We start from the raw sequence: 17,259 nt of genomic DNA on the forward strand, positions 1-17,259 counted from the left end.
CCAATAGATTGACAATGGTTATAATGAATATTGCAGTGGTGAGATGGATGAGTATAGTCATGATAGTATCCATGACAACTGAAAGTAACGTATCATAGTCGGCGTCTTACATAACTTCACATTTTATTTATTCATGCCAGACTTCTCATAGTTTCGTGTTTACATTATTGCAATACCGCTGGTGTGGACATCTAAGTAACCCTGTTAAGTTGTGTTAAATATTATGCAACAAGGTATCGATACCACATGGATACCATCTTCTGAGTTTCAGAAGTTACAGTGATACGGGACATACATAGGGCAGACACGAAGTGAATTTCATTTTATCAATATGATAAAGTCAAACTATTACGGCATTCATTTTAGCTTGTCATATCAGTGTTGGTTTTTTTTTTTTTTTTTTTTTTTTTTTTGGTTTTGCTAATAAGCTCTGCTGTCTATATACGATTACCGATGTTTCAATGCTCACCACAAGACTAAAAAGAAGATGGCGGTTGGTGCCGTCACTACTATTTGTAAGGTTCTCCATTCCCGCACAAAGAATGCAATGAGCGCCAGGAACATGTAGCCAAGTGAGAAGGGAATACAAAACAAAATCCCTGCGATATTTCTCTTGGTAGGTCCCACGTACTCGGTACCTTGATCAAAATAAATAGAGAGGAAAAGAACGCGCCTGTCAGAATCAATCTTAATCATAACAGCAGCTTGAAGGTGATGTTATGTTATTAGATTGGGTGAATACAATAATAATGTCTCGTTATCTCTGACGAACACATTAAGTTATTTCAACTCGCATCCTCCTATCAGCAAATCGTTGTAAGTTGCTGTATCTTATGGCTCATGATACTGTAACCATGGTAACGATGTTTGGTATAACCACTTTGGAAGTATACAGGCCAGCTCTGGTGTATGTAAAGTTTCTCTTTTTTTTTACACAATAAAACAAACATCTCCTTATGTTTATGGGTAGTCAGTTTTCAGTTATGCTTGCTACTTTTCCTTCTTAATTTAAATTTCTCCTAAATTCTTCTCCATCACATGACGCTAGCGCTTAGAAACTTTAGTAATAAACGCTTTTTGAATCATATTTATTGTTATTCTTATGAGAGGATGCTTAGCTATTCTTAGAGATGTACAGAACTTGATAATGGACCTCGACATCAAGCGCAATCACATCATATACCAACCCGAAGCACCTAAATCCATGGAAATTAATATATATATATATATATATATATATATATATATATATATATAAACAGTTATCAATGGCTACGCTGTATTTTTGCTTTCTGTAATACACTGCATTAATTTATTATAGCTCAGAGCTTGTTTGTTAGCATGTTCCTAATGTATATTTCGGTTCACTGTAAGTTCGAGCCTGTGACGTCACGTACCGATGATAAAGAGGATGATGTACGTTGCTATGGATCCCATCCCTTGGAAGAATCGCACGACAGTGAAGACCCACCAGCTTGGGGAGAAAGCAAGGAGCATCCCAAACAGGAGTCTGAAGACGATACATATCAGAAGTGTCCACCATCGACCGATCCTAGGGTTGAGAAACAAACAAAAATGTATAACTTCAATTACTGTCGCGTGATGTTGGGAATAGAATGCAGTATGAACGCAAGCTAAGAGAACAATTCAAAAGAATCTTAATGGTTTCACAATCAACAAGATGAATAAGATAACAGGAAAATTATGTAAATGACAAGAGACGGACATGATAGACAGACAGACAGAAGTCAGACTGAATGCTATGCTATAAGCATGATAAGGTCAGACAAAGAGATGATAAAGAGATGAATATTAGAGAGATGGAGAGAGCAAAAATGTATGAAAGTGAACTATATGCGTCAAAATTTTGGTTTGAATAAATAGCACTGATGGACTAAAATACATTACTATCCTACTTCATCATCTTTTCTGTGCTGGTACCAACACGTGGACTACAAACAGAATCATACAATATATATATATATATATATATATATATATATATCTATGTGTGTGTGTGTGTGTGTGTGTGTGTGTGTGTGTGTTTGTTTGTTTTTTTTTACATTGAGAGAAGAGAGCGAGAGAAGTAGTGTAAATACATACATATACATACATATCTGACAAGATGCCAAAGACGAGTGAGCCAACGAGATAGCCACCGTAGAAGACTGTCTGAGACACGTCCGAAAGATCATCCTTGCCACACACTAAATTGAACTAGGGTCAAGTAAAACAAACTTTTATATCAACCTTATCAAAAATACACAGTAGGCAATATGTATGTACACAAACAACAGAATAATTTGTTCAGGGAGGTGTTATAGATATAGCCGGAGAAGAAACCAGAAACCATAGTTATGCGCTCTGTCGCAGTTAAGTGAGTACTTCTCTTTTAGCATGCATATTATTTTCTTAACTCACACCAGACGTAGACAGTATATGTCCCTGTCCCATTCAATACAACATTTTACTTAATTCAGCAAATTTAACACTTAAGTTCTGGTGAACAGAATTATGCGCAAATATGTGCGCAGGATGATTGAATGTCAACTATTTCATTTTAGAACGATTTCTTTGGTCACCGTAATCAAACTCTATGGAAGAGTGACTTGAAGCCAGCGGAATATGAAGCGTATTGCCAAATTACAAAACCTATGCATAAGTTTGCACAAATCTTTAAAGGATTCTACAACTCTTCTCAATGTTCGTGATGCAATATTTACACAACTACATGAGTAGATCCATAATTTGCATAAATTGTTTTCCTTTTCCTTTTCTTTTCTTTTCTTTCAAACACAGTTTTATCCGTAAACTTTTAGATATTTTGAAAAGAAACATATACTAAGATTACTCAATATTGCGCATATTACTATCACCTTGTTAAGATTTAGCAGAAGAGAGACTGATTATTTGACTATTCTAATGAATTATCACGTGATATATCACAAAAATATGATAAGCACTGGAGCATCACGAAAATATGTTATGCAGTCAAAGAGGCGTGCATGTATAACTATGGTAAGACTATCTTTAAAGAGAAGAGAAAAGGCAAAATTTAAACCTTCAAGTTCAATATTCTATATACCATTTTATTCTCTGATCTTAAACCAACATAGAACCAACATGGTGTGGAATTATACTTGAAAGGAAGAAACGAACTGAATTTTGATGTTGTCGTGACAGAAAAATCGTGGTAATTGTTATCGCATGCCAGTAGTTATCTATAGGTTCGGACACCAGTGTCATCAAACCAGGAAATAGGAAAAGTCACTAAAATAAATATTCAATATATTCAACGTATTAGCGCATCGTAGATTACAAAATTTGAAGATTAGAGCTAAAAAATTAATAACATATAATATAATTTTCGTGTAAAAAAAGACTAAATCAATGAATAGTAGAAACACATCAATATCAAGAATAAACAATTAGTTAGAACGTGATCATGTCTCAACATGGTCAACTTAAGTGCTTGTGTGCTATAGCGCCACATCCATTTCAATCCATTGTGGTATTTGTTTGTCAGGGCACGTGCACTCTATACATTACTACTATAGGTTGTATATAGTGTAAAGGAAGAAAATATTATATATGAAGGAAGATTCTCACGCTTGTCACTGTAGTGGATTCATACTGACTGTCGTCGTAAACCCAACCCTGGTCACATGGAATGGTCTCCATGTCTCCATCGGTGTAGTTCGAAGGGTCGATACCCGGCCAAAAGGGGACTCCTGTCACGTTATACTTAGCACACTGTTGGTACTCGAGCTCACCGCTGGTGGAGTAGTTTGCAGGAATACTTCCCTCCTTCTGGGCCATCTCACAGGCGTCCTCCGACAGGTGGTAGTCTGCACATCCCGCATCCCACTCTGGTGTCTGGGGTAGTCGAGGAAAAGATCAAAGGGGACTAGAGAGAATGAGAGATGTTTTCTTCCTCACATTTTTACCCACTGAGATACCACCTTGACATACGATCTGATACCATTGTAGAAAATAAATTTAGAATGTAATCACTATATGAGTAATCTTAAATGTTGGGAGACTTCAGTTAAGCAAATTATCTAATGAACGATTATAAAGAATAATTTAACAAAGTCTGCCCGATATAAGGTGATTGTGACCCGAATACAAGCACAGGACGCGCATGGACAGTCCAAGTATGGGACAAATTCGGTGTTTTTTTTTGTTTTTTTTTTTTTTTACTGCGCATTTAGAATAAACGCAAGAGGGGATAACAATAGAGAAAAATGATATCGATTTTCTCTATTGAAACATTTGACAGTATAGATAAAGTGGTTTTTATGTATATTCAGTCAACGTAATCCCTACTTGCGTGCGTGTTACTTTGGGATTCCTCTTTTCATGTAAACAATGGAATGTTTGCAAGATTTTTCTCCGGCGTCTTGCCCAGTGACGTATCTAGGGAAAACGGCCTCCGGGGCAAGCGCGAAAATTGCGCCCCTAATTTCTGAAAAAGTGTTCAACCCCAACCCCATGCCGGTAGGGACTTTATGATATGCTTTTTCAAGCACTTAAAAGGGATCTTTTGAGGGTGATTTAAATGTAATAAATTTTGATAAATTTTGGCGAGCGAGCGCAGCGAGTGATCCGAAAATTTTTGTATTTCAGCTTAAAAAACATGGAATTCTTGTCATTTTTTGCTTATTAAATCTTACAATTCTAATCAAGATATAGTGACGGCCTTATAGATAACGATTTATACCAACAAACTGAGGACTTAAAAAATACTCTGAACGAGAGATGAAACTCGTCAGACTGACGAGTTAGGTGATACGCTTGGGGTCATCAGATGTCGGTCATCTGCGATCGACAAAGAAAAGAATGTGATATAGGCACATTGAAGTTATATTGAGCGTGCATGCAAAACCGTTTCTCTAACCTCTCGGCCACGGGACATCCACGGAAATGGTAAGGCAAAAAAGAAATGTATAGATATTACAGGGAGAAAAGTCAATGCCCACTCAACCAACGTGGCCGCGTGAACATGTATTGCATTGCTAGACGGAAATGCGGCCTTGTAACTACTGATGTCGCTATGCCATTTCTGGCAAAATACGTGCCGTAAACATAAAACCTATAATCGGCTGGATTTGATACCTTGCCTTTAGGCTTTGATCACAATTTTCAGTGTGATGACGTCATCAAAGTACAAAACAATGACATGGTCTTGAAAGACAATTGTTCAAAGCACAACACCTCCGTCGTCGTCATTACATACTATGATCGGTTTGACAAAGTCAGCCTGCAAAATTTTGCAGCAGTCGAAGCAATATGGTCTCCAACACAAAAAAGAGGGATATGGTGTGTGTGTGTGTGTGTGTGTGTGTGTGTGTGTGTGTGTCTGTGTGTGTGTATAGGTGCGTTTATATACGAATGTGATTTCTACATGGACGAACATGTAATACAAAATTGAAGAAAAAAAGTAAAATAGCTAGGTATTTTGTTTCGTGATCTTGTGGGGTTCGAACCCGCACGTGTGCAACCTCACGTCTCTGAGACGTCGCCTTTAACCACTCGGCCATACGTCTCGACGAGAAAATATGAGGAACGTAAACTTATGTATGTGAAAGATGAATCAGGAATCGTTTTGTCCACATTCCATTCTCATTTTCAGTTTTAAACTGCAAAATTGTCAAACTGATGAGATTTCAAAGAATAAAATGCATGATTACTGCAGCTTATTGTCTCAGTTACCACATACTTAAGTTACAGAGGAAATGGAGCAAAATCAGCTGAGATAAAGGTGCTTAAACGTTGTCAAGTCAATGCACATAAAAAAAAATCACCTCCCATAGACATAACACGTAAACTTGTCTGATTTAGAGTCTTTACCTTTAATAACAATTTGAAGTATGATGGTAAGTCTTCTCGAACCAAGGGTGTGAAACGTAAGCTTCTACGTGAAAGATGAATCATGACGATCACCCGTGACCGACACATCTTCAAAGGGATCAGTTATTAGAAGTGGAAGCCCTCTTGCCAAGCATATTGTCTCAGCAATTCCAAAGCAATGATACCCTTACATTTAGGCATACCATAATTTCCCTCTGAAATCAATGGTAGGTATTATTCATGTACAATTGCTTGCCTTGTCCATAAACTTTGCTTTACAAACTTTCAGTGAAACGTGTCATAACACAATTCTGTAACTCCATTAGCAGTGATTGACTACATAAAGAAAGATATATCAAATTGAACGCTTAGCGCGTATAACTAAGGGGGATTTTAGCCTGATGCTCTGTTCTTCACTGCTCAGATACCAACAACACTCATTACCTACGGCTACGTATAAAGAAACAGCTATGACGAAAATAAGTTTTTCCTTTTCTTTGGCAGATAGACACACAACCCCTTTAAACCACACTATAATTGACATGGAGGGACATGAAAAAGTTCATTACTACTACTAAACAGTGATGCCTTCTACTCATGTGGCACAAGATACCTCTATAGCAACATAAAACCTGTCTACAACTCCGTTATTGCGTCAAACAATAACATCCTGGAATTTCAAAGAGATTAGCGAGACGCCATACACCTGGCCTAGAGTTAATTCATTCAGTTGCCATTCCTGCTCCAGTTGAGTTATGTAAATTATTTTCCGACCTGTCTTGTGACAGTGTAACAGGAACAAACGTAATTAGAGAAAAGGAAAGAGAAAAGGAAAGGTGGCAAGCGGGGCACTGTATACCAAGGGCAATTTACAACATTACGTATGATAAATGAAGCAAATCCAACCTCCAGCCTCCGACAAAAAAAAAAGGAACTTGAGTGACTGTGTGTCGTGGGGTAGTATAATTGATAAGATAATACGATAAATGACATCGATCGGAATAAAGCTGAACTGCCAAAAGAAAAACAAAGAAAGAGAGAGAGAAAAAATGATAGCGTCCTTCGGGTCTCGAACATCTCGTCCTATAGGACGAGATGTTCGAGACCTTATAAGGTAGTGCATAATGACCATGCAGCGCGATAAGCGACTATAAAGCCACACGGCTGTACCGAAGATTGGATGTGAAATGTATCTTTGATATTTTTTATTTATATATATATATTTATCTTAAATCTTTATACCATTTACAACATGAAAAAGTTCATTACTACTACTACTAAACAGTGATGCTTTCCACTCATGTGGCACAAGATACCTCTATAGCAACATATAACCTGTCTACAACTCCGTTGTTGGGTCAAACAATAACAACCTGGAATTTCAAAGAGATGAGCGAGACCCCATACACCTGGACTAGAGTTAATCAATTCAGCTCCCATTCCTGCAAGTTATTTAAACGTACATGTCCTACCTATCCTGTTACAGTATAACAATAACCAATGAAGAGAAAAGGAAAGAGCAAACGAAAGGTGGCAAGCGGGACACTGTAACAAGGGGCAATTTACAACATTAAGTGTGACAAAATTAATGAAGCAAACCCAATCTCCAAACTCCAATACAAAACAAATGAAATAGAGCAGCTGTGTTCACGGGTTACGTACACTTGATAAAATAATACGATAAATGACATCGGAGTAAAGCTGAACTGCCGAAAAAAAGAGAGAGAAAAAAAAAGAACGGATAACAGTCCTGCGGGAGTCGAACCTCTCGCCTTCCGGTATGGCGTTATGAACAACCAGCGCGCTAACTGATTATGCCACATGGCTGTCCTGAAGATCGAGTGCGAAACTTAAATCTAAATACTATCGTGACAGTGTTGACTTGTGATGGCGCTATTCAACTTCCTACAAGTGGCAGCGTGGATTCGATCAATATACAGTTGCAAAGAAAAATTGGGAATCGTTCCGTACAGATTGCATTCTCATTTTCAGTTTTAAACTACAAAATTATCAACCTGATGAGGAGATTTGAAAACATAAAATGCATGATTACTAAAGCTTCTTGTCTCAGCTACAACATATTCATGTTTCAGAGGAAATGGAGCAAAATCAGATGAGGTAAAGGTGCTTAAACGTTGTCAAGTCAATGCATGGTTTGAAAAAAATATCACCTCCCATAGACATAACACGTAAACTTGTCCGATTTTGAGTCTTTACCTTTAATCACAATTTCTAGTATGATGACGTCATCATATTTCAAAACCATCACATGGACTTGAGAGGCAAATGTTCAAAGTACAACATATCTGAATTTGGGATAATATTGAGGTTAAACAACAGAGATACGAGCAAATGAATGTCAGAAACAGTACCTCAAAAAAATCAATTCCATTTTTTTTATATAAAATGACGATATGATGACGTCATCGCGTTTTCCTGGCAATATTGATACTTGGAATGTTATTTACAATTCATATGCTTTTGTAATATGTAATAGAAATATAGGGTCAACGGACGATTTAAAGAGCAATGACGAAATAAACAAAGACATGTTTTTTCACTATATTTGCAGAAAGACGCGCGTGCGGAATTTCAACTTTGACGCCTGTGCATTCCTTTGTTATGGGTCGAAATCGATCGGAAATCAATGGATATTGTTACTCAAAGTATCAGGAATCCAAATCAGTCAAAAAAATTGCATTTTCATGTTGCTGACGCGCTCTGCGCGCGAAATTGCGCGGACGGACGCGCACGCGAGAAAATGTTTGAAACGCTTAAAATTGTCTGAAACTTCGAGATTTCCCATTGGGAAGTCGTTTTGAGCCTTTTAAAATTTTGACGCGCGCTTACGCGCGCCTAATGATGACCTGGGTAACTAGCGTTAAAAAGTAAGATAGAGCGTGACCTGAACTTTATGTCCAGCGAAAATGATACAGAAATGACATCTAGTTAGGAAGTTATGATCGATCATGTGACAAGGTCCGAAAATCACAAAATGGCGCCTAGATGACGTCATAGATATGTTACTGTCATGAAAACCTTATTGTGGCTAGATTTTGTCATGAGACATGTTGACTGAAAATGTCATGTTATTCCGTAATGTCATTGTTGAGATATTGACGACACAAAATTGTCCAGAAAGAAAGAAGAATAAAAAAAAACGAGATATGAAACTCGTCACACTAAGGACGAGTTAGGTGATACGCTTGGGGTCATCAGATGTCGGTCATCCGTGATCGACAAAGAAAAGAATGTGATATAGGCACCTTGAAATTATTCAGCGTGCATGCAAATCCGTTTCTCTAACCACTCGGCCACGGGACATCCACGGAAATGGTTAGGCAAAAAAAAAAAAATGTATAGATATTACAGGGGGAAAAAGTCAATGCCCACTCAACAAACGGGGCCGCGTGAACATGTATTGCATTGCTAGACGGAAATGCGGCCTTGTAACGACTGATGTCGCTATGCCATTTCTGGCGACTTGGGAAAAATACGTGCCGTAGACATAAAACCTACAATCGGCTGGTTTTGATACCTTGCCTTTAATCACAATTTTCAGTGTGATGACGTCATCAAAGTACGAAACAATAAGCCAGTTCGGGGTTCCACTTTGAGCATGAGCAGAAAAGGGTCATCTGTACCAGCAGAGCATGGTGGTTTTTAAATTCACTGAGATAAGCATCTGTAATGTAATGATTATTCAACTGATCCCTATAAGTGGTGCTTGCCAGCACATCCACATGACAGCAAAAGCGGTGTCTGACAATATCAATAGAAAGAGATTGTTAATACATTCAATGCAAAATAATGAAATGGATGCTTTCCAAAATGTCAATGGAAGGATCATTCTGGTCACCTGGTCTATGCAAGTTCATCCTTTGTTTGAACATGACTGATGAATTCCATAAATTGTTACGTTGGGCAAGCTCATGCCTTCTGTCGCTTGAAACTAGTGGAGTGCCTAATCAACTGAGAAAGAAGAAAGGTCATTTGTACCCATGTGCCCATGAGCTAACCCCGAACTGGCTTATTGACATGGTCTTGAAAGACAATTTTTCAAAGTACAACACCTCCGTCGTCGTCATTACATACTATGATCGGTTTGACAAAGTCAGCCTGCAAAAGTTTGCAGCAGTCGAAGCAATGTGGTCTCCAACACAAAAAAGAGGGATATTGTGTGTGTGTGTGTGTGTGTGTGTGTATAGGTGCGTTTATATACGAACTTGACTTCTACATGGACGAATATGTAATACACCATTGAAGAAAAAAAAAGTAAAATAGCAAAGTATTTTGTTTCGTGATCTTGTGGGGTTCGAACCCGCACGTATGCAACCTCACTTCTCTGAGACGTCGCCTTTAATCACTCGGCCATACGTCTCGACGAGAAAATATGACGAACGTAAACTTATGTGTGTGAAAGATGAATCAGGAATCGTTTCGTCCACATTCCATTCTCATTTTCAGTTTTAAACTGCAAAATTGTCAACCTGATGAGGAGATTTCAAAGAATAAAATGCATGATTACTGCAGCTTATTCAGTCAGTCCGCAGCACGTATGCTAATGAGCCGATCCGGCAAGATTTATTCAGCACTCTCGTTGACGATCTTTGCGTTCGAAAGGTGTCTCGTCGAGCGAGATTTTGCGAGACTTTGATAGGGCTATGGTTTTCACATTGTAGCGACTTGTACATACATTCGTCATGGCTACAAGTCACGGTAAATATTGTTCTCCAGACTTTGATCTTTATTTTGATACTAAATTTGCGTATAACATCGGATCTTATCATGACTATATAATCAGTTGAATTTGCCTAAATTTTACCTGCTTTTCACGGGAGATTTTGTCGTCTAAAGTTCTTTTTTGGTTCCTGACCGGATTAAGAAACTGTTGTTTCTAATTCTGGCTTTTTCGTAGAGAGGAAACTTAGATGCTCATCATATATTGGAGTCAAGGAGACGCAAGCATGATTTATACTAGTTTTTCCGTTTTGAAATGTCTGTAAAATTCACTCCTAAGCCGGAAGTATGCTCCACACAAAGTGTACAGTGGCGCGAAAGAGCTCTCTCATTGGACAGTGCTTGCATTCAGCGCTTGAACTACACGCGTGCCAAGAAACCGCAAGTGGCATGAAACCGTTATGTAGCAGTGTAATGACGTAATGCAAGCGCTGAATGCAAGCGCTGTCCAATGAGAGAGCTTACTCTTGAGATTGCACGGTTTCAAGCTGATCAGCACTGACATCGATGTATATTTTACTGGTTCCTGACCGGATTAAGCAACAAATTGTCAAGATATTTACATGGATACAAAGATTAGGAGATGGACTACCAAATAAAGCATTTTCATTGAGACGCAAGGTGAATTTGGTATTTTTTTGACGTCTTGAACGTGTACTGCACGAATTACTTTTTTCATCATTTTTCAAGCTCAAATTACGCTATGATATTTTTCATTTACAATAATTTGAGTAACATGTGACGATAGTTTACATATTTTCCTTGAATTTGATATCAAATTTGTGAACATAAGGTGTATTTTTGAGGCCGAAAGCCCAAGGACAAAATCCCCTTACGCAGCTTATTACGTATGCAAGCCTAGAGCGGGCTTGCATACGAGTTGAATAAATACGAGCGAATTATCGGGTGCTGCGGACTGACTGTATTGTCTCAGCTACAACATACTTTAGTTTCAGAGGAAACGAAGCAAAATCAGCTGAGATAAAGGTGCTTAAACGTTGTCAAGTCAATGCATGGTTTAAAAGAAAAATCACCTCCCATAGACATAACACGTAAACTTGTCCGATTTTGCGTCTTTACCTCTAATCACAATTTTCAGTGTGATGACGTCATCAAAGTACAAAACAATGACATGGTCTTGAAAGACAATTGTTCAAAGTACAACACCTCCGTAGTCGTCATTACTTATACTATAATCGGTTTGATAAAGTCAGCCTGCAAAATTTTGCAGCAATCGAAGCAATGTGGTCTCCAACACAAGAAAGAGGGATATTGTGTGTGTGTGTGTATAGGTGCGTTTCTATACGAACGTGATTTCTACATGGACGAATATGTAATACACCACTGAAGAAAAAAAAAAGTAAAATGGCTAAGTATTTTGTTTCGTGATCTTGTGGGGTTCGAACCCGCATGTGTCATGGTATACCCTACTGTAAAGTCATGTAATGTCGTTGTGTTTCTACTGTCTTGTTCTCTCCTGTCTTTGTAAAAAAAAAAAAAAAAAAAAAAAAAAAAAAAAAAAAAAAAAAAAAAAAAAGTTTAATGTATTCACAAGAATCCTTTTGAGTGGTTCACAATTTACAAGCATGCTTTTCAGTGAACCTCTCAGTTCTTTCTTTTTTTTTTTATCCTCCAAACATAACTTTGTATTTTGCCGGTATGCATGTATAATTTCGTATTTGTTAACCATTATCTACCATGTAAAGTCGAATACATGCCTATGTTATATCTTCTGATACATTTCGTGTTATGTTTGACGAAAAAGAAAGAAGGAATGAAATAAATGAAATGAAAATGAAAATGAATGAATGAATGAATGTGTGCAACCTCACGTCTCTGAGACGTCGCCTTTAACCACTCGGCCATACGTCTCGACGAGAAAATATGAGGAACGTAAACTTATGTATGTGAAAGATGAATCAGGAATCGTTTCGTCCACCTTCCATTCTCATTTTCAGTTTTAAGCTGCAAAATTGTCAACCTGATGAGAAGATTTGAAAAAAAAATAAAATGTATGATTACTGCAGCTTATTGTCTCAGCTACAACATACTTAAGTTTCAGAGGAAATGAAGCAAAATCAAGTGAGGTAAAAGTGCTTGAGCGTTATCGTTTATGCATGGTTAAAAAAAAAAAAATCCCCCCATAGACATAACACATAATCTTCGCTGATTTTGATATCTTGCCTTTAATCACAACTTCTAGTATGATGACGTCATCAAATTAGAAAACATCGACATGGACTTGATAGACAATTGTTCAAAGTATAACATATTCAACGTATGTCGTCAGTTTGGTATTGACTGGACGATCAAACACAGGAACATGAGGCAGCGATTAGTAATCTTCGCTGATTTTGATATCTTGCCTTTAATCACAACTTCTAGTATGATGACGTCATCAAATTAGAAAACATCGACATGAACTTGATAGACAATTGAAGGGGTCGATGCAATATAGTGCTAACCCACACAATGTTCATTTTGAGATAATCGCTGTTGAATGTTTGGAAAGTCCATACATTGTATATTGATAAAACATGAATGCATGCATTTTTTACCATCTTATTGGTTGAATTCAAATATGATATTTTCACGGAGGTTAGAGTGAAGGATAAGGATTATGAAAATGCTTAATCGTGTCATTAATTCCCAATCAATGACATCCCTACTATAGGCATATCATAATTTCTCATCTAAAATCAATGGTCTATAGGATTCATGCACCATTACTTGTATAGTGCATAAACTTTGCTTTTTAAGCTTTGAGTGAAACGTGTCATAGCATAATTCTGTAATTCCATCAGCAGTGATTGACATAATGAAGAAGAAATATATATCACATTGAACGCTTAGAACCTAACGGGGGGGGGGGGTATTATAGCATGATACTCGGTTTTTTACTGCCCAGCTAGATGCCAACAACATCCATCACTCACGGCTACGCATAGAGAAACAGCCATGGCGAAAATAAAACTTTGCTTTCTCATAGGCACAATGACACAGAACCCCGTCAAACACACTTTTCTTGGCAGGGATGGACATGAAAAAGTTCATTACTAATACTAAACAGCGTATGCATTCCATTCATGTGGAGCTAGATACCTCTATAGCAACATAAAGCCTGTCTTCAACTCCGTTGATAGAACAATGACAACCTGAAATTTCAAAGAGATGAGCGAGACGCTATATACACCTGGCCTAGAGTTAATTTATTCAGTTCTCATTCCTACTTCAAGTTGGGTTATGTTATTGTAATCATTCCCATCTGCAGTATAACAAAACCAAAGTGAGGGAAAAGGGGAGAGAAAAACGAGAGGTGGCAAAAGGAAAACTGCATGCACAACTGCAATCCATAGCATTGCGTGTGACAAGTGAAACAAATGTTTTAGTTGTTATAGCAGTGTTTTATGAGCATAAACAGACAAATAGACAGACAATGTCAAATTTAAAAACCATCAATTTAATGTCAGAGAAGATGGTAAACAAGATGCATTGAAACCGTAACTAAATCGAACATATTCAGATATAACATTCTTGAATTAAAAACAAGATAAAGAAAAATAATGTCCACGTCAGGATTAAAAAAAAAAAAACTCCGCACGAACATGCATTATATTCTTGATGCAAAGTTCCAAGGATTGTCTCATTAATTTAAAAGCAATGATTCCCTTACCACCACCAGCACCACACCACAATGACGTCTCTAAAATCAATGGTAGCACATATCATTGTATCTTGCATTGAATTAGCTCCCTTTTCCTAAACTACCAGTGAAACGTGCCATATTATATGGTGTAATTCGATCAGTAGTGATTGACTTTAAAGAAGAAAGATAATGCAACAAATTGAATGCTTACCACATTGCTTATAGGGCTATTCCAGTTTGGTACTGATCTGTTCTATTCTCCCAGATGCCAACAACACATATCACCTATGGCTAAACTAGTGAAACAGCCATGACGAAAATAAACGACAGAGAACCCTGTCAAAATCACTACACTAATTGGAAAGGTATTGCCCGAAATTCCTCATATAATATGAAGCAATATCAAGTCACTTCCTTCCCTGCCTGTCTTTAACTCCGTTTTTGTCAAACAATAACAACCTGGAATTCTAAACAGATAAGCGAGACGCCATACACCTGGACTAGAGTTAATTAATTCAGTTCCCATTCCTGTTAGTTATGTAAACGTACACGTTCCTAAATATCCTGCTACAGTATAACAAGAACAAAATCTAAATGAAGAGAAAAGGAAAGAGAAAAAGAATGGTAGCAAGCGTGGCACTGTTTCAAGGGGCAATTTACAACATTACGCGTGACAAAATTAATGAAGCAAACCCAACCTCCAAACTCCAATACAAAACAAGGGAAATAGAGTAGCTGTGTTCATGACATCAGAGTGAAGCTGAACTGCTGAAAAAAAGAAAAGAAAAAAGAAATAAAAGGAAAAAGTCCTGCGGGACTCGATTAACTTCTCTCCTTCCGGTCGGGCATTATAAACACGCAGCGTGCTAAGCGATTCTGCCACACGGAAGATCCGAAGATCCTGTGCGAAACTTAAATCTATCTATGTATGCTATACACAACACAAATTTACATTGATATTCAGTTTTTTGGCGATATACGTCAAGTGACTGATAGCGCTGTTCAACTTCCCACGAGTGGCCGCGTGGATTCGATCAATATACAGTTACAAAGATAAATCGGGAATCGTTTCGACCAGATTCCATTCTCATTTTCAGTGATCGACAACGAAAATAATGTTAAGTAGCGACTTGAAGTATAATATAATATTGAGAAATATTCGTGAAGTCCAATTCTTTATGCAGTCCTACATAATTCAGATGAAATTGTTTCTGTCATGCAACCAATTGAAAATTTCGTGTGGTGTCGGCGTGTCCAAGTAAGTTGATTGGAAAGGATATGTGAATGAATATTTACCAATAGGTCTTTATATTGTAAAAAAAAAAAATCAAACATGGCCATGCGGTCTTTTAAGAGCCATCTTCACTTTAACATTTGTAATTTCAAGTCCAAGTTGCCAGTCAAAGCAATGTGGTCTCCAACACAAAACAAAGGGATATTGTGTGTGTGTGTGTGTGTGTGTGTGTGTGTACGTTTACATGAAAACGTGATTTCTACATGGACGAAGGTGAATACTCCACAAAAGAAAAAAAGCAAAAGATGTAAGTATTTTGTTTCGTGTTCTTATGGGGTTCGAACCCGTACGTGTGCCACCTCACGTATCTTGTGACGTCGCCTTTATCCTCTCGGCCATACGTCTCGACGAGAAAATATGAGGAATGTAAACTTATGTATGTGAAAGATGAATCAGGAATCGTTTCGTCCACATTCCATTCGCATTTTCAGTTTTTAGCTGCAAAATTATCAACCTGATGAGGAGATTTGAAAAAATAAAATGCATGATTACTGCAGCTTATTGTCAGAGGAAATGGAGCAAAATCAGCTGAAATAAAGGTGGTGAAACGTTGTCAAGTCAATGCATGGTTTTAAAAAAAAAAATCACCTCCCTTAGACATAACACGTCAACTTGTCTGATTTTGAGTCTTTACCTTTAATCACAATTTGAAGTATGATGGTAAGTCTTCTCGAACTAAGAGTGTGGAACGGAAGCTTCTACGTGAAAGATGAATCATGACGATCACCCGTGACCGACACATCTTTAAAGGGATCAGTTATTAGAGGTGGAAGACCTCGTGCCAAGATATTGTTTCAGCAATTCTAAAGCAATGATACCCTTACATTTAGGTATACCATAATTTCCCTCTGAAATCATTGGTATTATTCATGTACAATTGCTTGCCTTGTCCATAAACTTTGCTTTATAAACTTTCAGTGAAAGGTGTTATAACATAATTCTGTAACGCCATTAGCAGTGATTGACTACATAAATAAAGATATATCAAATTGAACGCTTAGCGCGTATAAAAGGGGGATTTTAGCCTGATGTTGTGTTATTCACTGCTCAGATACCAACAACACTCATCACCTACGGTTACGTATAGAGAAATAGCCATGGCGAAAATAAGGTTTTCCTTTTCTTTGGCAGATAGACACACAACCCCTTTGAACACACTATAATTGACATGGAGGGACATGAAAAAGTTCATTACTACTACTAAACAGTGATGCCTTCTACTCATGTGGCACAAGATACCTCTATAGCAGCATAAAACCTGTCTACAATTCCGTTATTGGGTCAAACAATAGCAACCTGGAATTTCAAAGAGACGAGCGAGACGCCATACACCTGTCCTAGAGTTAATTTATTCAGTTGCCATTCCTGCTCCAGTTGAGTTATGTAAATTATTTTCCGACCTGTCTTGTGCAGTGTAACAGGAACAAACGTAGAGAAAAGGAAAGAGAAAACGAAAGGTGGCAAGCGGGGCACTGTATATCAAGGGCAATTTACAACATTACGTATGATAAATGAAGCAAATCCAACCTCCAGCCTCCGACAAAAAAAAAAAAAGGGAACTTGAGTGACTGTGTGTCGTGGGGTAATGACATCGGAATGAGGCTGAACTGCCAAAAGAAAAACAAAGAAAGAGAGAGAGAGAAAAAAAAATAATAGCGTCCTGCGGGTCCCGAACATCTCGTCCTAAGGTAGTGCATAATGACCATGCAGCGCGCTAAGCGACTAT

General features: G+C 37.7%; 1 protein-coding gene across 1 annotated transcript in view; it reads right to left on the reverse strand.

The window, feature by feature from the left end:
• LOC140242471 (organic cation transporter protein-like) overlaps positions 1-17,259 on the reverse strand; it is a 37,384-nt gene that overhangs the window by 3,035 nt on the left and 17,090 nt on the right. The window contains exons 2-5 of the mRNA XM_072322205.1: positions 3,610-3,876; positions 2,114-2,217; positions 1,398-1,552; positions 470-638 (exon numbers count right to left, since the gene is read on the reverse strand). Of these exons, the coding sequence (XP_072178306.1) occupies positions 470-638; positions 1,398-1,552; positions 2,114-2,217; positions 3,610-3,876 (695 nt within the window). The remainder of the gene's footprint in view (positions 1-469; positions 639-1,397; positions 1,553-2,113; positions 2,218-3,609; positions 3,877-17,259) is intronic.

This window comes from Diadema setosum, chromosome 19, assembly GCF_964275005.1.
Source record: "Diadema setosum chromosome 19, eeDiaSeto1, whole genome shotgun sequence".
NCBI classification, from domain to species: domain Eukaryota; kingdom Metazoa; phylum Echinodermata; class Echinoidea; order Diadematoida; family Diadematidae; genus Diadema; species Diadema setosum.